The sequence below is a fragment of the Bombus fervidus genome, chromosome 14, assembly GCF_041682495.2.
Source record: "Bombus fervidus isolate BK054 chromosome 14, iyBomFerv1, whole genome shotgun sequence".
Taxonomy (NCBI): Eukaryota; Metazoa; Arthropoda; class Insecta; order Hymenoptera; family Apidae; genus Bombus; species Bombus fervidus.
Window position 1 is genome coordinate 4,013,277 of NC_091530.1, and position 25,884 is coordinate 4,039,160.

The 25,884-nt window shown below is 39.4% G+C and overlaps 1 protein-coding gene and 1 long non-coding RNA gene across 2 annotated transcripts in view; one reads left to right on the forward strand and one right to left on the reverse strand.

Annotated features, from left to right (window-relative positions):
* Positions 1–25,884, reverse strand: part of LOC139994227 (uncharacterized) — an 88,893-nt gene that overhangs the window by 3,608 nt on the left and 59,401 nt on the right. The window contains exon 5 of the mRNA XM_072016678.1: positions 34–993. Coding sequence (XP_071872779.1) covers positions 34–882 — 849 coding nt within the window. The 5' untranslated portion in view covers positions 883–993. The remainder of the gene's footprint in view (positions 1–33; positions 994–25,884) is intronic.
* LOC139994312 (uncharacterized) lies at positions 21,062–24,470 on the forward strand. Its single transcript, XR_011801608.1, has 3 exons — positions 21,062–21,137; positions 21,685–21,764; positions 23,871–24,470. It is a non-coding gene; the product is annotated as an uncharacterized lncRNA (long non-coding RNA).

The window sequence follows — 25,884 nt, forward strand, 5'->3', positions numbered from 1 at the left end:
CTTACGAGTAAAAAAGCCCCTTCGTTTTATTACCTCCTTCGGTTCTTCTATGTCTTCTATGTCTTCTACGTTCTTCACTTCTATTACGTCCTTCGCTTCTTTTACGCTCTTCACTTCTATTACGTCCTTCGCTTCTTTTACGCTCTTCACTTCTATTAAGTCCGTCGCTTCTTCTACGTTCTTCGTTTCTATTAAATCCTTCGTTTTTTCTACGTCCTTCGCTTCTTCTACCTCCTTTACTTCCTCCACTTCCTCTTCTATCTCCTCTACTTGCACATCCTCTCTCGAAGGAACTACGATCGGTATGTTTATCGAATGGTCTCCTCTGGTCTCCTCGTGGTCTACCGGAGCCGATTTGGTGTCCATGTCGGAAAACAACGGGATGTTCAACTGCAGTGGCCCACTGGACTTTTTTTTATTATTAGACGACGCCTCGGAACCACTAGCTTGGTTACTATATCTGTTATTCAATTGTTGTAAAAGGAAACCGATGTGAGCTTGAGGATTGATGATCACTCTTTTCACGCATCTGCCCATCGTGTCCGCTCGATATCCATCAGGACAGGCTGGTAGTTCTGGAGCGATGAATACGCTCTTAGGCGTGATTCGTTTGAGAAAACTGGCGGAATCCAAGCTGGAGTGTCCCCCTGTTTGCGAGCCCAGAAGGAGCCAAGCTTGCCAGGCTAGATCACTCGGCGAGCCAAGATTCTGTGACCTCGATTCACCGGAACTTCTCGATAACGTAGGTAACGACGATGGAGACGAGTCTGTTAGCCTCTTCGTGGACATTGGTTCGCAATACCTAATGAGGCCGGATAAAATGACGATGGCGAGCAGCATCCTCCAACAAGGATGCCTTTGACGCTGGTTTATCACGAACATGTTCGTTTCTGTCGACGAGGTTTCTTGCCGGATTCGTTCGAGGTATCTTGAAGATTCTCGTCTGAAACCTGCTCGTCACCTTCCCCTCGAACCTTGACACACCGGAATCGTCTGCAAATAGGAAATTGAAAATTACGTAATAACAGAGAAAACGGAAAATTGTAATTTAAGACGATATTATACGTACGTTTGTATAAAAGAAGAAATATATTTTCGCAAACATAATATATCGAGTTACGTTTAAAATTCTCTGAGCAATTAGAACGGAGGAAGAAATTACGTAGGTATATCGTGTCACAAGGTTTGCATTCAACTTCAGTTGTCAGAGCTTTCACTCGAACATTGAATCATCTTCAGCCTCTATGTTAGCCTACTTTTCAGCCTTAATAGACACTGCTCGTTTAAATGGCATCTATACCTTTCGGAGACTTATTTAACGAATTACAAGGTACGAGGTTCTGCTTGGAATTCTAGCGAACGGTCTTTAATTGGCACCAGATTTTATTCTACGATAATAAATCTTGGAATATCTAAAAAAACGATACAGATTTTCTTTCAAATTTCTTTCAAGCGTTCGTACGAACTTGGCGATACGAGCAAATCTAATACGAGATCAGATTCTCTCTACTATCTATGATTTTCCACGTTTAGATAGGTGGATTTAACAGGTAGAAGTTCGTTGAATCGGACACTAATTAAAATCTCGTTCGAACGAATGAAATTTATAGAAAGAAAGTTACGGCGTGTGCCATAAGGAAAACTGAATTATGCTGTTTCAAAGATTTTATTAGAAACCTGTTCGCAGAAAATTTATGTTTAAGATTAACAAGCGCCCTGTGATTTATGGACAGTAATGCACGTACACGCGTATATCGATACTTTACTGCTGCCTATACACATGTGTATGTTACAATACGCATATACGTGTCTATACTCGTAGCGAAAGGGTTAATCAGAATGTACTTTCCACAACGCAGACTCCGGTGATCAAGTTGATATTCGGTGGCGATCGTTAATTTCATTGAACTCTGCGATTCGATCTCGAATAGGGAGAGCGGATCGCGGCAGATGCAGATCGGCTGCGATCTCGAAACGAAACACCGAAAGGAAAGGGTAATTCCATTAGAGTTATTTGTACACGGTGACTGGGTGGATCGATGACTCGTCAGTTTTAAAAGGTATTGCATGCCTGTAGCAGTCTTCGTCTGGTATATGCGATAGAAACTGCAGTCCGCTCGCAACGGGGAAAAGTGAATGCACGCCGATCTGTTTTTACCGTTATGCAGCCACGCCACGATTATGTCTACGCCGTGAATAGGCCGTACAAACACGAGATTCGGATTCACGAACGTGTCAGGCATCCTCGATACCTTGAACAGCGAACAAGAGGAGGAACGTGGGATGGCGCCGTTGGATTGCGTGATCGAAATAAAATTCCACGCCACGGATGATCGATCAATTTCTTCCCCCTTCTCCTCCAACTTGTTTTTGTGTTCTATTACTTTCGTTTTCGTTGTTCTATCGAGTGAAACTATCGATCTTAAGGTGCGATAGAAACTGCGTTTGCTGCTGTACGCGGTTGCGTCCTCGATACGTGCAACGCGTTCACGGGAAAAAAAGATATCAAAGCGGAGAAACAACGTTTCGCGATTCGGACGAAATGCTACAACGGATGTTCCTGTAGCGTACCTTTCTTCTTCTTATTTATCGAGTTAAATATCGATAACGAAATGTTATAGTTGTACTTTCATTTTCGTTGCTCCACTCGATTCTATCGATATTAGGATATGATCGAGATGAGATTTTCGTGGTTGTTTGATAAGGTTGGAAAAGTATCGTAGTATTGCAGAGATTAGAATTGTTTCGATTATCTTATTTATAATAAAACGTTTTGACCGCTGGCGTTTAGTTTTGGTATTTTGTTACGCGCGAACTTAAGAAAATACTTTGCTCCGTTACCATGCAAAATAAAATGACAAACGTCAAGGAAGAAACGTTGCCACGAAACAATTTCTTCGTGGCGCCGGTAAAAACCTTTTTATGCAAATATTCGTATTGGTTTTTAATATTCTTTCGGCTCTCATATCGATAACGCGTACAAGATATCCTTGATCTTTATAGACACGATGATATCATATCGAGTACACCATTTGTTCTGTAACGTGTCAACCGATTGTACGACGATTTCCAGGAAAAATGTATGAATTATTATGTGTCTGCGCAATGGGGAATAATTTTCCAGTGGATGAATTCTCCGACAATAAGTACGAACGATAAGAATATCGCACGATGAAAAATCTATAATTAACACTTTGCATCGTTACGTTACGATCTTTTACGATTCGTATATACACGTGTACGTTCTCTCGTCTTATGACCTTTCTGCATAATGAAAGTTGCATTGAAACAAGGCGTTATAGCAAAGTCGAATCAAAGGTCAGATTACGCAAGGAACCTACATTTTCCCTTGTAATCCACGAATACAGTGACTTGGTTGCGAGATCTTCGAGGTTACGGTCCGTTGTTTACGCGGTGAAAACATTTATCGTCTATTCGATCCGATTTCGTTCGTCCGAATTCTCTGGGTTATTAAATTCGATTTGTATCGTAAAATACTTTGCGAGTCCGTTTACGAATCGTTATAATTCCATGCAAATACACATACGTGTCTTGGTACTATTTTACCTAAAACGATCTAGGACCATTTCGCTTTCTCGTTTACGAGTCTCGAGTATCCTGCCTCGCCGTGTTCACAGAGATATATCATCGATCGAGAACTAACGATCGTTAATAAATAGAATCCGATAGAAAGCGAAACGTAAGTAGTCATGTTTTGTATCGTATCGTAATTTGTATCGTAAAATACTTTGCGAGTCCGTTTACGAATCGTTATAATTCCATGCAAGTACATACGCGTCTTGATACTATTTTACCTAAAACGATCTAGGATCATTTCGCTTTCTCGTTTACGAGTCTCGAGTATCTTGCCTCGCCGTGTTCACAGAGATATATCATCGATCGAGAACTAACGATCGTTAATAAATAGAATCCGATAGAAAACTAAACGTAAGTAGTCATGTTTTTAACTCGTCGCACTTTTCCCAAATATCTTTCCTCTCGCCTTACTAAACGAAGAGATCCATCCAAGTTCTCGATCTTAATTCCCGAATCGCGTTAATCCTGCTTTTAATTAAAGGGACACGCGACTCTCGTCGTTGTCGCACAACTATCGAAATTGCAAGTTTCGTACGTGTACGAGCAGTTTACAATTTTCTCTGAAATATTCCGCGATATCGTAGATTATGAGATATTTTAGCCTGACTTGCGTTACTTTGGGATATTCTATGATATTCTTTCGAAGGAACACGACTCGAATCGTTTCGATAACTACGTAATTCCGTTGTTCTGCCGTGCCAACTCGTTTCAAGGGGTCCAAGTTCAAGTCAAAGACAAATAAATAGACCAGGGAAGCGAGAACCGGCAAGTCGAATACGAATGCTTCCAACGTGAGACATCGGTGACATACGTTATCACGGTTACTCGGGGTAGCGGCATAAAACAGTAGCGTCGATGATAAAACGAAGCTGAGAGCGCATAGGAATTCTTGTTCGAAGATACTGGCAAGTATGTTTCACATTCTTGCACACGGTTATCTAAAGACGCGTGTGAACGAACTCTATTAAGGGCTATTAAGGGACTAAGTGCGCTATAATGATGGAAGTTTCCTCTATTTAGTCCTGATCTGGTGACGCACGAATTCTCTATTTTCCATAAACAAGTAAATTGTTCCTTTGGTTTTACGTTAATAATCGTAACACCGATTAACGATGGACGAAAGCGAAGCGATTTAAGTTCCACTGTGTATCTCTCGGTCGAATTCCAAGCCACGTTCCCGTCGGATCAGGTTTTTGTAACTTCGAATGAGTCACGCAAAACCGAAAATAACGTCGTAAATTATGCGAACTCGCGTTCGATTTCCGCGTACTCAAACAAATCGGCTCGCAAACGATGATATTGTTCCAGACGATTGCGATTGTATAGTTTACGCACGCGGTTTGTATATTTTGCAAAAAAGTCGCGTGACCTACGCATGCTCGGCGAAACGTTTACTCGTGCAACGTTATCGTCCAGAGAATGAAAACAGCTTTTTTTTAAAAATACGAAGATTTCGCCGGCGTTTCGGGAGCCAGCCCATTGTTTCCATACAATAGCATTTTCCATTTCTACCTGGTTCCTTGGCGAAGAGGAATTTTCTCGGATGAATTTTTCTTTCGCTCGTTCGTTCAATTCTAAACGATTTATTTTGAAAGGAATTATCAAAAAGATTGTAATATTTAAATAGAATTACTCACGCAGTTGTAAACGATTTATTCCGAAAAGAGCTATCAAAAAGGTTCTAATATTTGGAATGTTAAATTGGGAGGATTTGATGCTTTAAGGCATTATCTTGTAAGGTGTATCTGTTTAACAAACAATTTTGTGGTAAATCGACGTAAACTTTTACAGCTTGCTACATCGACTATGTTTCGTTTAAAAGTTTCCATCTGAAAATATATTAACTAGCTTTTGTTAGAACAATCCACCGAAATTGTCTACGATATTTTTCCTATAGTATTTGTTGAAATGACTCATCTCGTCCGTAATAGTAAGCGAGGAACCGCAAACTGAAATAACAAATTATTTATAGATTTGTTTTATGGACGTTTCGTATTTCATTCGGCATTATTTTTCTTTTTCGAATTATTTACAGATTTTCGAATTACTTTAAAGGTGTTTGCGTATTTCTAGGAGATTTAAACGATCAAGATTTAATACGAATTTACATAAACAATCCGCGATCTATTCGTAAAGTTCTTTTCGCGCTTGCTTTTCTTACTTTGCTTTTTCTATCGTTCTTCTTTACAGTCAATTACACACACGCAAAGATATTGGAAGATTCGAGAGGCCCTGTTTATAAGCACAAAGACGACCGTTTCCCCATTATTTCGACAAACGGTGCGGGGAAAAAAGGGCCGCGAATCGAGTAAGAAACTCGTAGGATGAACGCGTTCCCTCGTCGCGTGTTACACTTGGAAGCTTTACGATCAGAAGGGAGTATCCGGTCGGAAGGAGACAACTTTGCGCGATCGTCAGCCAGCGGAACCTTAGCGAACACGATGACTAGTGGAAATGGAGGATACTATAAATAAAGGAGAAACCAGTCTCATAGGAATGAGCAACACGATCAGATCCCACCGAGAAAAAAAAAAACCAAGCATCGAAATTATCTTCTTTCCGTTTGAATAAAACCTCTAGTCAAATTACTTGAATTTAAGATTGTGTTTATACGAGTCGTTGATAGTTACATCGCCTTCGCTTTTAATTAACTTCTGAATGTGTCCAATGCCATAAGCGTTCGTTGTTGCGATGTACGCTGTTACAAAATTCTCGTTCGCCAAGGATTAAGTTGCTCGAATTTCGATAACTCGAGTAATCCGAGTGTAGTTACGGACTCGTCGATACGTGTCTTTCGATTCGACGTTACGAATCTGTTGACCGCTTCCTTTGTTATCTTTTACTGCAAAGTACGCATACTCGGATTTCACGATGGTTGATTTAATATTCACGTAACATCTGAGCGGACATCTCTTTTTGGTCCGCGTCGAATGATCGTTGCTTGGACGTAAACGATCGTTCGAACGAGGCTTGATTTTTATCGATAATTTATTGGTATGCGGCTACAACGCGTGCGGCGAAAGTTTAAATGGAAGTTGAAATTGTGAGAGATGCGACGATCGCTGTACCATTTTATTTATTTCATTGTAACGAACGTTGTGTCGCGTGTTACGAACGAAGAATTTTAATTCAGGGTTTCCGAGGGGCTGTTAAACTTGGTTCTTCCACACGGTGGCATTTTTCCTTTTGAATTACGAAAATCCGACGAACGATTTCCCCTGTTACCTATTATCGCGATAAGATAGCCAAGTTACGAAACCACGTTTCCAATTTTCAAAATTGCCGCTCGCTCGAATAGGATCGTAGACGCTGAAAGCCAGAAATTTAACGACTAACGAGCAAGCGAACGACCACAAAGATTCACATTTTCGACGATAATTTCCATATTATTAATTTTCGTCGGAACTCGTCACTCGCAATTTCCGACGCAATCGAAGAACCTGTTCTCCCCAAACGTTGGCAAATTCCGAACGTTATCCCTCGGCGACTGGCGATCGCAGTTCACGCTACGCTGCACCAAATCCCCGGAAGAGACCGCAGCTTCCGTTGCGTAATCGCCCGGCAGAAATTTCTATCCGACGCCTGTCCGCGTTCCCGAACGAGGAAAGTCGGTGATCGCGTGCACTTTCTACACGATGAATGTAAATGTGCTCGATAACCGGTAGCAGTTTCTTTCTTGGCGGAGATCTGGCAAGGTCCATTACTATCCGGCCGTGTTTGTCAATGGCTTAACTCCCCTGTTTTCATTGCATTGTACAATCGTCTGGATATCGAGAACTCTCTTCGCGCGAGATAACAATATCGCTACTCCAAATTGGTGATTCTTTGAACCGCGCGATTGACAATGCAACGGGTTCCGATAACGTTATCGGTGCGCGCTCGTTTGCACTTGCAACCGGTTCGGGACGTTGCGTTGTCCAACGAATTCTCGTTTTATTCGCTCCGTCTAGCGTGCCTCCAGATAACCGCGTTTACTATTCACTCCGAATTATTGGTAAAATTCACCGAATCGTTTTTGAACGGGCAGAAACTTCGTACGGATAATTTTTATTTATGGAACGCTTGTCGAAATTGTAAGTTTCCATTCGTTCTTTGGTCGTTTAGCAAACCTGTTTGGGTCGTTCGTGAATTCTAATACTCGTTGGTTGTTCGTTCCAAGTTAATGGTCAAATTTAAAGAATCGTTATATAACCGAATATCTTGGCGATACGCAGGGATATCGCCTGATACGCTTCTCGATTTTCTTCGAGAATTTTCGGGAAGGTGTTGAAATTTTCTTTCGGTGAAAGTGGAGACTAATCGATCTTTCCGTCATTCGGGTCATCGTATTTAAGCGCAGTTTTCGAAGAATTATAATTAGCTTAAGGAATGCGTCGCACGTTATGATTATCCCTTTGCAAGACCGAATATTGCAAGAGCGAATATTTGTTACCTGTCAAGCTTGCAAATCTAGCACACGTGATTAATTATTCGAGGATCGAAGAAAAGACAGAAGATGGAAAAGTTGTATAATTCTTTTTCCACGTTGCAACGTATCGCAACGAGCCGCTAACTATTTTTAACGAACAACTTGGTTATTCGTTACAGACGACGTAAGATGTAAAAGTAAAAGTGAAAAACGACGAATCTCGAGATTTATTCCTGTGTTTACATTTACAATTACCGTGCGTGCATATTTTTTACGGCTAATATGGTTTAATTAGCATACATTTGTAAAGCAATTAGTCGCGGAATATTACGTTCCATGTATCAAATACGTTTTCCTAATTTCGTACCGAATCAGGTTTCCGCTTTATAAACTTTCTCCGTGGCTCGTTAAATCATTAACGAAGAACACGCGCGTGGAACACACCGATCGACGAAATTACCGGAACTTAATCAACGGCAGGTAATTATTCGAGTTGATGACGGTGCATAAGTTTTCCAATCCATTTGGTAGACCGTTAAATTACACAAGCTATACCTCGTGTATACGAAACTGCAAACAAAAATTCAACTCGTTATAAATACATTAAAAAGCTCTAAAAATCGCAAGACGTTTTACGGACTCGTGAATCCTTAAAAGATTCTCGTACGTTTCAATTATACGATATTACTCATTCTGCGATATCACGTTATCGTATTTCAAAGAGAATTTTCCAATTTCTATCGATATACATCGAAACGAGAAGACGATCTTCCAAATCCTCAAATTCTTTTCAAAATATGACACATCTGTCGACTATTCGACCTACATACATCTAAAAGCGTCGAATTAATTCACGCATCTAATACGTCAAACGGAGTATTGAATTTTCAAGTTCGACTCGAACAATCGCGGGTTTCGACGACAAGTATCAAAATTCCTTTCGTTAATCAAACATCGATTAAGAAATAGCGAAATGTATCGTGTCGGTTAAATTTTCTCATCGGAGCTGGTAGAGCTCGAGATAGGCACGAACAAATATCGAAATTTATCTGTTTAAAGTCTCTTAGTAATTCGTATATACTTACGAGAAGTGGAGTATATTTATTTTACGTCGGGCGGTAGAATCGATGGAACTAACATTTACGTGCTCCGGAATCTAGATGCGTTAATCATCGTCGAATAACAATCGAATGGCGATCCCCGGAGAATTCAGCGTGTTCGACGAAATTTCCAATTTTCGAAGCGTAGCCAGAGCGTTCATTTTGTTGTTTGAGCAAACACGAGGGTAGAAACGGTAAAATATGCATGAGAAGTGCGTTTACCGATATTAGATATGGTTTTGTGCACTTTTCTTCGCATCTCGATCATAAATTAGAACGATTTTTACGTTGCACTGTCTTTTTCCTCTGATCGATCGAGAATTTTAATCGCGCCAATTAAAACATATATATATATATATGTTCGTAGTTCGGTATTAATCGCGGATATCAAATGTAGCGATTTATGCTTCGTAGTATCACCTCTAATGCCGTTTCGTTTCGTTACAAAAGCTATAGAAACAGTAGCCAAACCGGTTCAAATAAATCAAAAAGGCGTGGTCCGCTTTTCAAGCTAATTTCTCTGGTCTAATTGTTTCGGAATTTTCTATCATTTACGACGTACGAGTATCGCCTAGTATTGTGATATATTCATTAATTTCTTTACCTATAAGATCGACGCATACAAATTTAGTATACGATCAAAATTTAATACAAATACGAACGCCATTCGTTCGAACTAAATTCTAGTTGGTATTCGTTGAACGAACGTTTGCCGATTGAAACAACGATGATAAACTGTATTCCAAGTGCAAAGTTGGTCGAGTCGCTGCATGGCATATTGTTTTGAAGCAAATGACATCGAATAAGAATTAATATCGGTCGAGACAGGCCGCGAGGGATTAAACGGCCTCGAGATGAGCAATGCAGACGGTGCGGTGTCTTCGTGAACTTTCGTTCCTCACGAGGCCAACATGTCATGCCTCTCGAATCTACAATGATTCATGACAGTCTGACCTCTCCTTAAATAACTTTTTACCACGAAGTGTTCGAAAGGACACGTGATTTCAGTGAATCCTGTAGCTCCGGTGTAGAAATTGCGAAACCTAATTGTCATTGATCGCGCGAATTCATTTACCTGTATAACGATCTTTCTTACCGTTCTTCTTAGTATTATGGTAATTTTAAGCGAAGGATGTGAATCTATAATGATCTTCGATGTATAAGATAACGTTCGTGTCGATTTCTTGTAAGTTACGTTTGAACACGTCCAAATCAAAAATCAATGTTTTCGTAAAAGAGTTTTTTTTTTAAATTATATATTAATATTATATATTATATACAAGTTTTATTTATTATTCTTTTGAAAATTATAGTATTGTAAAAATAAAGGGCGATAGAACGCATTCTCATTTGATGGTTTTTTTTTTTTTTTTTTTTACGAAAATGAAAATTTAGTTCGCAAAGTTTAAAGATGAGAATTTTACAAAATTTCTCACAAAATTTGTTAAATTTCGTTGTCTCTTTAGTTTCATGGATAGATAACGTTTTAAATAACATATTCGACTGTAGTATCATTCTCACCGATAACGTTTTACAGCAATACAAGCAAAAGCCATTAGTGTTTTCAGGATTATCCAGTAATAAAGCTTTCACTTCCATTAAACTCATTCACTTTTGACTGTTTTTCTATTCGTTCGTTCGATTTCTTCCTATTTAATCGAATGCGAAAACAAGCTATATACGATATTCGTTAACGATATTGTCTTTTTGCTAGCTTCTATAAAATAATTTCCTAGAACGAGTAAAACTGATTAATTCTCGGACAGCGTAATAAAATTACAGAACCGTTCAGCTGTACTAAATACCGATCTTTCTTCAAGATCAAAGCAAATCGTGCGAAGCGTTAATTAAATTACGCGTAATATTAATCTTTGTGATTTACATAGAATTCCTTGAGATAACGCGAATGGTTTCGAAACAATTTCACAGAGTACATATATCGAACATTCTCTGGTCCAACGAGGCCGAGAATCGTACATACTCGCGTTCGCATGTAGAGTTAGTCACCTGTTACTTTTCTACCAACTATTTGTCTTTTCTTTTTCACCTGATCTAATATCAGTTTATTTACCGCAGTACTTACATAACGCACTACGAAAGCTATTTACACATATCCGTATTTCCTAACGAAGAGTTCTTTTCTATCAGACTCTACGTTTCAGTTTATAAATCTCGTCATGAAAGCTTCTTTGATTCTACCCTTGAAAATATGAATTTCCCTAAAAATCCGCAAACTCGTCGATATAGGATGAAGAATTAAATAAATAACAAGGATCCGATCGCTTGCTTCCAAAAGAGCGGGTGACCAGGTCGAAGGAAAAAGTAGAAAATTCAAGCGTTAAGGGATTAAGCACGATCTCTGATCTTACGATTGGACGAATTCCTGTAACCGATGCGCAGAGGACGCGTGTTCGGCGTGCACACACGCGATCGACCGGAATATGTACACGCAGTCGCTAGAACGCGAGAGTAGAAGCCTTTCGAAACGACGGTTCTAAGCACATTCCACCGGATTGTAATCGCGGCGTTTCTCGGCTGATTAGTGAACCAGCTACTCTTGGTTTCTCTGGCCGACTAGGTTCTGCTCGATCGACAGCCAGCGATCGTGTTCTAGTTCCAGAAGATATTCGAGGCAGAATCTTTTTCTTTCTACTCCCCTCTCCGCCTTCTTTGCATTTTTACGGACTTCAAAGGCGCCGTTCAGTGTATGTGCGCGCGTACCTACGTGTGTACGTACCATGTGAGTGTTCTTTTTTGCTCTCTACTCGTCGTCGGCTGCGTTCAACGCGAGCTTCAGCTCTCTGTGGGATGCTTATCGGTCTTCGAGTAGGTTTACAGCTTGATAGCTTTTTGTAGTGGATCGATCGATCGAATGGTAGGTGGGCCATTAAGTGCTTGCGAGTTGTATTTAATACGATCGAGGTGGTTTCTATGGCCAATCTTTGGCGTGAAGGATTGGCTACTCGTGTAGATTGGTACACGTGTAAATAGCGTTTAAAGGAAGTCGTAGATAAAACGGTTCCTCGATCGATGGTTCTCGGGCTCGATGCTTTTCAGTCGGATCAATTTTTTATAATGATTCCCGTGACATATATCGGTCGAGTCAATCTTTAACGTATCGTACGTATAATCTGAAACGTACGACGTATGATCGTTCGAGTGTGAACGTAAACACGCTATATAATAGTAGTAACAGATTTCATGTTTCATCGCGCAATTGTCACACGTGCGGAAAATGTGTCAATGATAGGACTGAATCGATTACATCGCGCGGATGATCTAGAATCGTGCCCGATCGAATTCCATTAAAGACGCGTTACTTAAAAAGGAGCTTCGTTGGATTAATACAGCGCCTTATAGAAGCTTTCTGCGCCATTTCGAGAAACAACGTTTAAACGATAAATATTCGCGTCGTTTTCGATCACGGTATGTAATTTCTATCCATGGTAATTGCTTCGAAGATAGTTTGCGAACGAGCGCACCGAAAGATGCAGTTACGGAAAATAATAATCGATAAATTGAAAGAAAGATACACGTTTGATACGAAAAGAAAAAGTGTCTTTTTTAAAAAAAAATGTTACGAAAATTTTCTGCGCAAAATGCTAGTAGTTAAATATCGTACGAAGGAGAATGAACGTTCGCGTAGAAAAATAAATCGAAAAGTTTATAATCGATGAGAAGTTGAATATTTTTTATACGTGTTCGTAATTTTAGAAGCAAGTTCCCTTCCTCTAAAAACAATTTCGGTGAGCAATCGTCTCGAAGACCTTCGTAGATTTCCTGTACACAGGCATTGGCAATCTGCCTAGGGCACGCAACTTTTTTCCGTGCACTTGACTTCCTGTTTGTTCGATCGTTTATTTTCTCTGCTAGGGCGCCACATCGGAACCCTTGTAGCGCCCCTCGAGATAAACGAGCTTTATGGTGAACCTGTACTACTTCTTTGCTCCCCCTTTCTCGATTAATTTCAGTCTCGCTCGCGCGCACAAAAACTTGCCTCGAGATATGACTATTAATACATTCGTTTTTCTTTTTTTCTTGGCACATTTTTTCGAATAGCATCGATACGCGATACCTGAAATCAGGTTCAGAGTTCAACGAAACAAATAATCGAGTAACTAATTTTCGACGTTGCAGGAAAAAAAGGAAAATATTTAATCTACTGTTGCGACGTACACTGAACGAGTTTTTATTTTATTCTATCTGAGAAAAATGCTACTACGATTCTTATTCGCAAAGACAAGTAAATAATACTACGAATTTTAAGTTTCTTTAACGTTCTTTTTTATTACCCATACGAATGTTAAATTTTTCAAAATCACGAATCCACTCGATTACGTCGCAAGTTTTACAAATCTCGTGATAGTCCTTTAATATTAGCTGCGTTACAATTAACGATTACACAGACAGTAAAGAAGTTCCTCCATTTTACACGTTTGAAATAAATCAAAATTTCATAATGGTGCGACTTTTTCACTAGAAAGTAGCACCTTCGTATTAAGGACCTTTAACGAAAGCTTCTCAACTATAAGTAAAATTTCGTTTCGACAAATGTATTTCGAATAAACGAACTTCTCTCGTACCATCTTTCCGTCATCCATATCGAACCTCTGCAACCCTGAACTCGAGAGCCGGCTCTCATAACCTTCACATTCGTCTTCATACTCTTATCACCACTTTGTAACCATGAAATCGACATGTTCTCTCCGTGCCATTATCCTTAAACTGGTGGTAAGAAATCGCGGAATGGTGAAGGCTGGTCGCGAGATCGCATTAATCGTGTCCACGATAGCGCGGTTTTTTCCCTTTTCCAGTGGCCCCCTCCTTCTCCTCCTGTTGGTGTGTCGATGTCGCGAAGAAAAAGCACCAGCGGCCAAGTCCACGTACTTACATACGGGACAGAGGGAAGACACCGCGAGGAAAGAGAGAGGAAGAGAGAGATTCAGCGGGGTCAATGAATCTGATCTGGAAAGCGACTGTTGGTGGCTGAGCTCGTGGGAGCCAGCGTAAAGGAACTACGCAGCCACGACCTCGAGGCCTCCTCTCTCAGAGGCGGCAGCTTCTTCTTCTTCTTCTTCTTCTTCTTCTCCTGCTTCTTCTCCTTCTTCTTGTTATTCTTTTTATTTTTCACCGGTCGCCGCTAGTATCGCGATGCTTCAGGATCATGTATACTCATACAGTACCGCGCAAAACATCTTAGACCACCTACTTTTACTAGTCTCGTAGTAATCCGATTTATTTTCTCTATTTTGGCGACCACGACGATATCCATAAATCAATGCTGGCTTTAATTGTTCGTCGATTGACGATTCTGATTCGCGATGATAAATGCGAATTAACAGACGGGAAATGCTTGAAAAAATCCGCTTATAAAACGCTTAAGGCTAACTTTATAAGGAAGTTTAATTATACGTGGAAGTAAGTGTACAAAAATAACTATAATTAGACTGTGGATATTTATGTAAATTACTACTACTTTGCTACGCGGAGATTTTTTTTATCCGCTACATATCGTAACTACGTCGTTGATACTCTGTATATCTTTGCCTACTACGTATATTCTGTACGTTTCAAAATTTCTCACAAATACACGAACACCGACAGTTCTTCTACGATGAATGGCACGAGCGAACACGATACACGTTGCTCGATCGGGAACACAGTGACTGACCTGTCCCTTGTGCTACCTTCTGCTACCCCTTGTTTATTTTCTTTATATCGACTGAATGTGGGATCCGCAGGTCGAAAAACGTCCATGCCCTTCGTGAGAGTCTTTTACTACCCTCGATATATATTTTCTGCACAATGTATCGGCGCATCGCAAGAATCAATAATAAGCTACCTGGAAATGGAGTCGTGGGTGAATGTCAGATGAGCTTCGAACGAAGTACGATTGTACTTCCTGGTCGACTATGTATGTTTATGTGGAAGCTTCAACCGGGATGTTGTATGGTTTTTCTATATTTTTGTTTCTTCTCTCTTTCGGAGGATGTTAATGATTCTGGAGGTTCTGTTTATGGAAGCAGCTTAATTGGACTGTTTCGTGCTTCGGTGGTTTGCTTCTTTTCCCACTGGTTTGATTATTTGCATGGAGCTTGAAATAGATGTAGAAGTTGGAGAATGGATCAGGCGATAAATAAATGCTATTCAATGTTTAGCTTGTCCGGTGTCGGTAGTTTTCCAAATAACAGTGATTTCTCACCTATTCTTTAAACCGAGACGTAACATTTACTTGCTGCAATCGTATTTGTGCTTCGATACTTTACTTCGACTAATTCTTTGTTTTTGACGATGTACGTGCATTTATGGGAAATTTTAGTGTATAGAAATACGCAAAATAATAAAGAACGAGAAAGAAAAGATACTCGTCGCCTCTTTCGTACCGTTCCGTTGTCCAATAACGGAGACACACGATGTCCGTATCGATGCCAGAGATCGACAATTCATTGATCGTTATGCGAAAAACAACACGATCGTATAACAACCGAAAAAGGTATTTTTCCCAAAGCACCAGAACTTTTTCCGTGAACAGCGACGGTGATCCGAGTAGCGTACGTTGCGCACGTATCGACGAAGGTGTTCGCGAGGGGAATTCCGGAGCATGTTTGCAACATGTTTGGCCGCTGGCCAAGGAGGTTGGAAAGAGAGGCGGTAATAATCGGCACGACCGAAAGTTCGTCTGGGTCGTCGTAAGAATTAAGAGTTTGGCGATTCGCCAGCCCGCCACCGCGCACACACGCACGCCCCCGATACTCCTTAATCATAGACACCTGCCTCTGAGGATGACTAACGAGTCTGGGCGACTGAATTTCTCTTTACTTCGCCGCTTCTTTCACCACCGTGTTGCGCCTTCTCTTTCGTACTTTTATTTTTTCTCCGTCTTTTCTCACCGTGCTAATACACGCCACGCCGCTCACGATTTACGGACGATGGCCTGGCAGGAATTAACGCGATTTCCTGTTAATACGAACACGGTTAAAATCATCTGTTGACCGTACCGTGTCACGTGCCATTTCCTCGACGTATAAATACTCTGGGAAAATACCTACCATTTTCTTGAATATATTAATACGCGATTCAACGTATTGGCTGGGAAATCCGTGGAAATTGGTTGGGAATTATTTCGGCTCTTACTTAGAGAAGAAGATTATGAATCGATCCGAATCGATCGTGGCTTTACACATTCTGATGGAAATTAGAAGCTAATTATTCGAATATAGGTTGTTAATATGGCATTGCGATAAGAAATACAATAATACTTTTAATTAGAATATTAGAACTTTTAACTGATCTATGAACGAACGAATCGTGATTCACTGGTCGAGCAACGTTCCGAGATATATACAATTTTGTTTCGATTGGAAATTCTTGCCCAATTATGTATTGGCTATAGTTCCAGAAAAGAAAAATTCGGAAAATGTATTCTTAAATTCACCTTCTGCGCGTCTGGGAAGGCCTGCAACCCTCTGGTAAATGATTCGTGGAACAGTGAATTTATAAACAATGATTGTTGTGTTTTAAAGTATCGTATTTTTGTTAGTATTATTTATATATCTAAGTTTTGCTTGTACAATACGTATTCGTGTTACTTTACGTTGTAAGCTGTTTCATTTTTAGGCAAAAGTCCAAGCTTCAAGACCGTTGATTAAATCGCTTGAAAATTATTTTTTCTATATACATGTAATTACGATCAATTAAGTTGTTAGCTTTGTATATAATTCATAAAGTGCATAATCTTAATTCAGAGAATAAGATCCTGCAAAGAAAATACACGCTCCTTATTATACTCAATATCCATTATCTCTACCTTTGTAACGTTTCACTCCTACATATAAATTACTACAAGCCTCCAATGTTTCACATTCTTTTCAACATATCCTGTATACTTTCATAATACCAGAGGATTCGAGTTCCCGGCGTAATTTAACGAATGCAACGCGAGGTATCGCTTTGACCAAAAATAAACGCAGTCCACCGGTCAGAAAATACGTCGTCGATAAAACGAAGCGTAAAACGCTATCTGCAAACTGCTCATATTGTTTCCTGTCCCTGAGAACGTCTTCGTAATGCATACGCCGATCCTGAGTAACGTTAAACCCTGCACCGGGCACCGCGCGAAACTAGCGATACCTGTAATTCACACAAGTGCTCTGTTACACGAGTCCAAGTAATTGCTGAATCAGGAGCAAAGAACGCTTGATACGACCATTAGTGGACGATACGTAGAGTTCTAGGATATCGTTTCCCAACCTGTTTCAACTTGCGATCCTTTTTTATAACGATCAAATAATTTACAATCTCCTATATGTATTTTTTTCTCCCATTCGTCTGCATTTTGTCGATCTCGACTATTTTTTATACTTCCAATTCGACGATTTACCATGGCATCGGGTATAACTTCTAAATTTCTCGAGCACGGCTGAACGTTACAGAATCGCGATCCTTTCACTCGGCCAGATATTCCACTACGCCCATTAGCGTTCAGCTTGTAAGCCTGCGCGATATTTACCCCGAGATTGCCTTCTAGAAAATGAATTACCGCGTTTCCATTGTTTCGAGGAACACGGTCGTCCATCTGGAGAGAGAATTGTTCCAATTGCAACGACTATAACGATCAATGCCACGAGAAAGGGAATATTTGAGCCTGTAGACTGGAAATTATTAATTGTATATACAGTGGCTACGAAAGATATCGATGCGTAATTACCTTACGTTGTAAGAAAATATTTTATCAGTTTGCGGTATTCGCGTTTCAGTGCTGTTAACGTGCCGATGATAATTATTGAAAATTAATTAGCAGCGTTAAACTGTTCTCGTGACCTCGTTACGGTTTAGTCAAATTACCGCAATTTAAACGATTCGAGTAATTTGAAACATATTATCGGTTCTTTATTTTACTAACACCCATTATCCGAACGTTTTATCATCCAAAGGTAATACATATTTCCCAGCAAAGGATGTCTTTCCCGTTTTAAACTGTGTATCGTATTTTATCGGATGTATTCTTTCTTTTATTCGATCGAGCGAATTCTGATTACAAGAATTTAGCGTGAAACTAGTGGCGTTCTAACCGTCGAAGTAAAATAATTAATTAATTGAGAAACTCGAAGGATGTGGTGAAAGTGCGACAGATTTAGCAATGATAAACGACGTTGGGAAAGTCATAATCGCAGACACTAAAAAACAAAAACACGATATTGAAAATTATCTGAAGCACGTGGATTGGTCAAGTGCTGGCAACGGTAGGAAAATCTTAAATATGCCGATGTAAAGAAGTGGTTTCATCGCGATAAAGATTTTATACGAATGGAAACAACAAACGAAAGTAATAACGAAGAGGCGTCTTCTCGCGTCGAAGCATTCATGGCACTCGAAAAAGAGCTTCGATGGTTCGAAGCATAAGAAGAACGTAACTCTCAACAGTTACTTGTGTTAAAAAAATTGTGTAACGTAGCAGCAAGAAAGATAGATCGAATAAATGAAATTCCACATCAGGAAAGCGATTGTTTTATTATCTGAAAATATTCCATTGTTCGAACAATTTTGTCTACGCGATGGTTCGGATAATGGAACATCTATCGTATTTGAAATATTTGTTTCCAAGTAATTTTCGGCAATTCATTTAATTTTAAGTAATTTCTAACATACGATTAATTTCTATTCGTCGAAACACTTGTTCACGTTGATTGACCTGAACGAAGTTCGAGCATCGGCTGAAAACTAACGTAATCGGCTTGCGTTTAAATGAACATCGGGTAAAGCGAATGGAGCAATGAGCGATTGCTTCCGCGGAATGCGCGAGAATGAGTTTCGAGGTATATTTATATGGACGACTGTGAAAATATTGACACAAATGCGAACTCGTTAACGTCGATTACGCAAATTTCTTGAACGTTAGCTTCGTATTTCTATGTTTGATAGGAGACACGACCTTTTGTACAAGTCGGATTATTTATATTTAATTCATATTTTTAATACCGAAATGTCTTCTTACTCTATTTTTCTTAATCTTCTCCGCGGAAAGAAACGAGCATTAAAGATTCTACGAACAACGAATTAAAAAACCGAAATGGGTACTAGTACACAACCTCAAGGCGACCGCGTTGAAAATGGCCTCACGTTCGATTAATTTGTAAGATAAACAGCTTCGTACAACACCGAAACCTTATTATCATATCTCGTATATCAAATCATTCGACGCATTAATCTTCCACGTATCGTTTCTCTTCCCATTTAATCTGATAAAGCACAAAGCATCTTTATGACCGCTAAACGTTGTCCATAAAACATTCCGAAAATAAATTACAAAGCAAAGTTCTCATTCGTAGAGTCACGTTCGGGACATCGACGAACAGTAGCCGAGAAAGAATCGATCCCTGGAGGGAAAATCCTCCAGGTTGGCATATTTTCGTGTTTCGTTCGATACATTCTGCGTTTGGTCTGCGTTTCACGCTGGGCCACGATAATAATAGGCGAGAGAAGGCGTGGTAGGTTCGCTTGGTAACAAAATATGGAAATTATTTGGAACTTTATGGGGATACTTCGAAGTCTGTTGCACCCGATGGTTGGTAAAAACGGTAAAAAGCTGAGAAGAGGCAGCGAGCTGTTACAAGAATCCCGACGACTGGATTCCCTTTCGTCTTTTTCTTCCTCCTAGTTCGGAAAAAACACGGACAAGCCAAGCGTTTCTAAATCCGTCCAACGACCTGCTATATTTAGAAGCAAATGTATTTTTCTCGCGGCTCCGCGCTCTGTGTATCGTGCGTGACTTTTTATTCTTTTTCCTTTCGAGCGGATCCTTATCTCGTATGGCTCTATTTCATGCCAGGTAAAGGAAGGAAGAGAGAAACGATAGAACGAAGATGAAACGATGTGTGCCATCTCGAAGAAACCGATGACCATCTTAAAAGTGCCGGTCGACTGTATGAATTTTTAACGAGTTCTCACTGAATTTCGATTTTAACGCGTATGGAAGTGTGTGCCGCGTGTTTACGAAGCGGTGTGACGCCGACCGTTCAAACGAATGCTTGTAATGAATGGTATTTTCATGATAAAAAGGTAAATTGTTAAGCGTTCCAGCGAATAGAGGAAAAGCGTTTAGAGGTTTGATGTTACAGCTATACGTATACGTGAAAATAGACAAAGTTTGACCGAGGTAACAGATTAAATTAAAAGAATTAAAAATTGTGTACCAGTGAAGATAGCTGAAACATCAGAAGTAGGTAATATTTCGAAGAATCAAAGTTAGTATATATAAGGTTAATCGGTATTCAAGCAACTGTATCGATTGGTATATGTAATTCCATTTAAAAAGATAAATGTGTTTGATGTTGTAGTATTCGAACTGATATGATTTGCACAATTTTAACGAACGTTTTAGTAATACACGATACGTGTATTATTTATATTTATAGCACACGCACGTTGATTCCATATATGTAGAAACGTTGAAAAAATATTCTAAACGGTTTATAGAATTTCAATGAAGCAATCAGTGGAAGAACAAACAAATTAATCATAGTTTCGTAATATTTTTCAAAATCGTTATATTAATTTCATTCGTCATTAAAGAATATATCATTGCAATCTTTATAAATTACACGCAATCTTCTCTCATCAGCGTCCATGTTTTCTAGTAGAAATTACATAACGTTAGATTGACCTTTAATTATGCTCGCTTATAGAGCCTCGATACGTACATCGATACTCACGTTCTATATACAAATTTCCCATATCCATTAACGAATAGAAAGAAAATAAAGAAGGCGAAACTGTTTCACGTTCGCTTTAAACGCGTAGTTAGGCGATCGAGGTTCGAACCATTGGACAACAGAGGCAACAAAGTCGAAGATGTTGAGATATAATAAATACAAGATGAACGCGGAGGTGTGCGCCTCCTCCAGGTCTGACAAAAACATTCTTGCTCGCTGAGCTGTGAACCCGCCCCCTTAAGACAGCCGGCTTTCGATACTCGTGTGCATTGAACGACGATTACGAGTGTGTTCCCGGTGTTGTGTACGAACAGTACAGAGGTACGTGCCTTAAGATTTTTTACGTCGCGCTCAGCACGATTGAAATTCTTTCACGTGGAAATATTGGAAAGGGAAAACGTACACGCGCGCTTTATGAAGAATTAAGTCTAACGCGTTCCAACGGGACCTCTGAAGCGTGAAAAAAATGACACACGACACAAGCGCAGTTTTACGAACGCCACGAATCACGCCTTCCACTTTCCGCTTTTATTCTTTTTCTTTTTCTCTCTAAGCCTAAGCGACAGGTCGACGTATTTCCGTAGAACTCCATTCTCAGTCTGATTCTGTCGAGGAACGGAACGGTTCCTACGAATCGAGGCTGTCGCGATAGGAACTCTACTCTCTACATGGTAATTTAGGTAAACCGACGAAAATCGATTCATTGTCGATCAAAATCAAATCGACTAAAAAAAAAAAAAATGTTTTGCAGCGAATAATTTTCCCACCTTTGAATACGAAATCTATATTTCTCTTTGTACGAATAAATACATTGCTGCAAATCCATTCTACCTAACGAAATTATTTTCTACCTTCTACCATTTTCAAGCTCCACGGTTTGACCCAATTGCGTGGAACACTCGGTACATTCCTGAAGCACAACTTCAGCTTGCGCACAGCGATGCCAACGTACGTAGAATTTTCTATGCTAATATTGCGATAATAATACACATTCCTGAAGCACAACTTTTACCTACACACACTGAGCATAGCAACTTTCCCAATAATAACAGACTGTCACAACACTCGCAGCAGACACAACGCCATCGAGTACTAAAACGGCATTTCCACATTTTCCAGCTTCAAATATTGCGTTACATGGTTACTACGAACGGCGTAGCTCGAATTAAGCAACGAAAGATATCGCGTTACTCGATTTTTTCATGGCATTAACGGAACAAACTACGTGCTCGGAATAATCCCGTTTATAACGTGTAACGTTAAGTAATATTTGAGGCTATCGCGAGTGGCAGCCGACGGGGCCTTGGGACTAACTGTCTCGCTTTGGTGCCATCAGCAAACTTTTGTGTAAATTAATTAATCAGTCAGCAATCGATGTTATAAAACAAGAACGCGTGTTGCTTAACCCTGCTGCACGATTATATGCAATTTTTTCTTTTTTGCCTGAAATCAATCGTACGAGGTATTAACGATTCGATCCAACGAATTGCTAGAATTTAACGAAGTGAAGGGAATGTTAGCGTGTAAACGACGAATGTTAAGATTATACGACTTTGTTTCGGCGACAGAGAGCTAAATAAAGTAATACGAATTCGTAATGGATATTCGCAATAAAACGAATCGATAATGAAATTGTACGAATGCAAAGATTAGAAAATTTTGGCAGTAAGTTATATAATCTGAGGCGAAGGGTTAAGGAAATTTTATTTTACACGGTGTACGATGCATAAAACGCGCGACAAATCGTTTGTTTCCGATATTTCTTTGAGAACGTGGTAAATCGCGTGACCAGAGTTCGTCGAAGGTTCATTGGTCCGGTTAAAGAAAGAAAATCGTGCAAATAATTGCCAAGTAATCGAAGTTTCTAAATCAAACCCTCCAATCTATCATGAATGTAAATATCAAATAATGATAGAGCATATCTTTCGTTTTCTTTTCTTTTTTTTCAGATTGACTTAAGTATACCGAAATCGGTAGATTCCAGAACCGAATAACTTACCGATAAAAATGTCAGCGAGTTTTTCTGTTAGATAGTAAAGATATTACATTTTGCTATTATTTAAACGCTTGATTATTATTTAATTTAGCTATTTGCATAGCGGTATGTAATAATGCCAATTATACGGGAATCTTAATAAATAGTTGCAATAATGCATTCAGTCACCGTTCACATTGACATTCTAATTTCTATTTTGCATTCGCTGTTCACCGTACCAAAGAATTATTACAATAACCTAAGGAAAAAAGGAACAAGATAGAGAAACTTTGCGAAAGGTGGTCAGAAACCGAGACGATAAAAATTTTGACAAATTAGTCGCAATTATTTAATTGGAATTTAAAAGGAATTGCCTTTAAGTGCAATTCGCATTTTTTTTATTAATTTCTTTTCCGTGATTAAACATTTTTTACAATATATCTTGTTCATTTTTCTGGAAAATGAAAAATAATTTTAACGAAAGTTCCATAGAAATGCGTAATTTTTACGTAAAACGGCAACTTCTCCCTCTATAAATCATAGTAACGTACATAAGGAAAACAAGAAAAAAAAAAAAAAAAGTTGAAATCACTATTCTTTAGAATTAAAGAGATATTATATCAAAGTCTGTCGAGCAATATTTAATACCAACAGCAAACTGGAATCGATGAAAAATCAATGCAACTCCTTCAGACACGCTCTGATAGACTTGGACGCCTGAGTCTATCGCAATTCGTCGACTCGAGCAACGCTTTCCTACATAGTATTTAAAAGCAATAGTTACACCTCTGAGTCTCTAGTTGCAGATTTTTCTGCATATACCACTTTCCATGTATGTAGCAACATCATTAGAAATTCATTACTTTTTGCTTCGTTTAACAACGTTTGCTGGCTAATATTATTCACGTGGATTATTCTTATCGTTGGAATCACGATGGTAAAAAATAATTACTACATGATTATTTGTTATCGATAACCAAGGAATTAATTAGAAAATCGATCGTTCTTTCGATCAACGACATCGTTCAAAATTAATTATATTCGCTGTTCAACGAGTTCTTATTTTCGTTTTATTTTAGAAACAATCGTTCTTGATTCATCGTGCGTGATAATCGTCGACGTATGCGATAACCTCATCGAGGTAAAAAGGCCGCTGCAAAAAACTGGTTCAAAGGCTGTCGTCCTGCAAGGATTCAATTCACTCGATGTAAAATCGCAGACGTTTCGCTGGTGTCGGCGGACGCATATAGCGAAATTCCATAGCACGCGGCATGGGCTGGTAATTTTTGCAACATTTCAGGCGCGCGACAACATTTGGTCGCAACGTGTTACGAGCCACTGATACGATTGGTACGTGCCTGCACATCTTGACCGCGACGATGATTTACGCTGTGCTTGTCTCTCTGATTAGGAATTCCCGTTGAAATAATTCGAGAATACTAATTGAGAACGCTAATGACGAAATCAGAGAAAACAAGATGTATCTTTACCTGTTTGAGGATCCTTTTTGCACGATCGTGATCAGAGAAAATAATATACGTAGAGAGGAGAGATATTCCAGTTTCTTTGCCGTTCCACGCTTTTAAAAGTAAAGATCAAATTCTGGGATACTTGTCGATGTCGTCTCTGTCACGTTATACAAAAGTTGATCGAGTCGAATATTTGGAATTCTCTTCGATGAAAATAAATTCTTTTAGAGAGCTCAAGGATAACATTCCGTTTACAGAGAGTAAATATATAATCGTCTCAAAGATTGCATAAAATAACAAAAGGAAATGTTTGAAATTTTTTGGTGAGCAAAGTTTTCTTTTTTAAATGTCGTTACGTAATAACAACATTAAACAGCTGTATGTGAAACGTAAGTAATTCCGTTCCACCGTGTAGAGTCGCGGCTCTCGCATCGAAAGAACAGTAAGAAGAAAGTTAAATGAAATATATGGTTCTCATTTGAGAATTGTTTGCGTGAAACACGTCACGGTAAGTTCAGATACACTACTTCGCTCTGGTTATAGTTAATAGCGCGTAAAATATGCTTTTATTGCGTTCAGTTCGTTCTCGTTTGTTACTAGACCATCGCGCAATCGCTCATTCATTGCAACGTTGTTCTAAATACGAAAAGATAATCGTTGAAAGACTTCGTCGCAGTGAGAACGGGAATTTTATAACACGTTAACATATGTTTCATTTTACGTTAACTTTGATATTCCATCGATCCTTTTCTCTCGTTTCTCGTTCTCTCGTGTTCGCGAAATTATTCAAACTCCAAGTATTCAAGTTCGATTTTGTACGTAAACCTGAATCTAAATCTTGGTACGTGTATTCGAATAATAAATCAAAACACAATTCCTCAAAATTACTCGTCCTTCGCCCGACACAGTATCTATGAAGCAGGATTTTCAGTTTACCAAACTTTACCTCTCACTTTGCTTCTTCCCATCGCACTTTCTCGCACTTCTTCCCATTATTCGGTAAATCTTCATTACGTTTAGAAACGTTTCCAAAGTTTGATATCTTTAGGATTAAAAAGGTCGTAGAAGGGTAAGAGAGGATGTATTTCAAGGGTAAGAGAGCATGTATTTATGAGTAAATGGTCAGCTGGGCCAAGGAAACATGGTCACGGATCAGCGACAAAAACAACAGCTATAATGTCGGTCAAAAGACGCTACAGACGAGAAAATGTGTTTGAGCGAACAAAAAGAGAGTCACGCTTCTATGGAGGTGGCTGCGTGTTTCGAATAAAAGGATTTCCAAGTTGCAATGGCGCCATTAGCCCCGTGACAAAGGAGAGTTTTCGCAGTTGTAACAGTACCATTACCTCGATTGAAAAAAAGAAAACGAGGAGAAGAAAAAAATGGGGATAGCGACGACGAGCGAAGAGTACGTAATACATTTGGCGAACACGTTGTTCTACGCTTGTTGGTAATTATTGCAGTATCTCTTAATTAACGGGACGCCTGGTGTTTCTCGTATTCGTGAATGTAGATGGACCCTGCGATAATTATTCCGATACGCTCTCGAATGGACTTTGCTGGTATGTGTACCTAGCTGGGGTTATCGTTGGTCAAAGAACATCGCGACGTCGTGACCATGCTA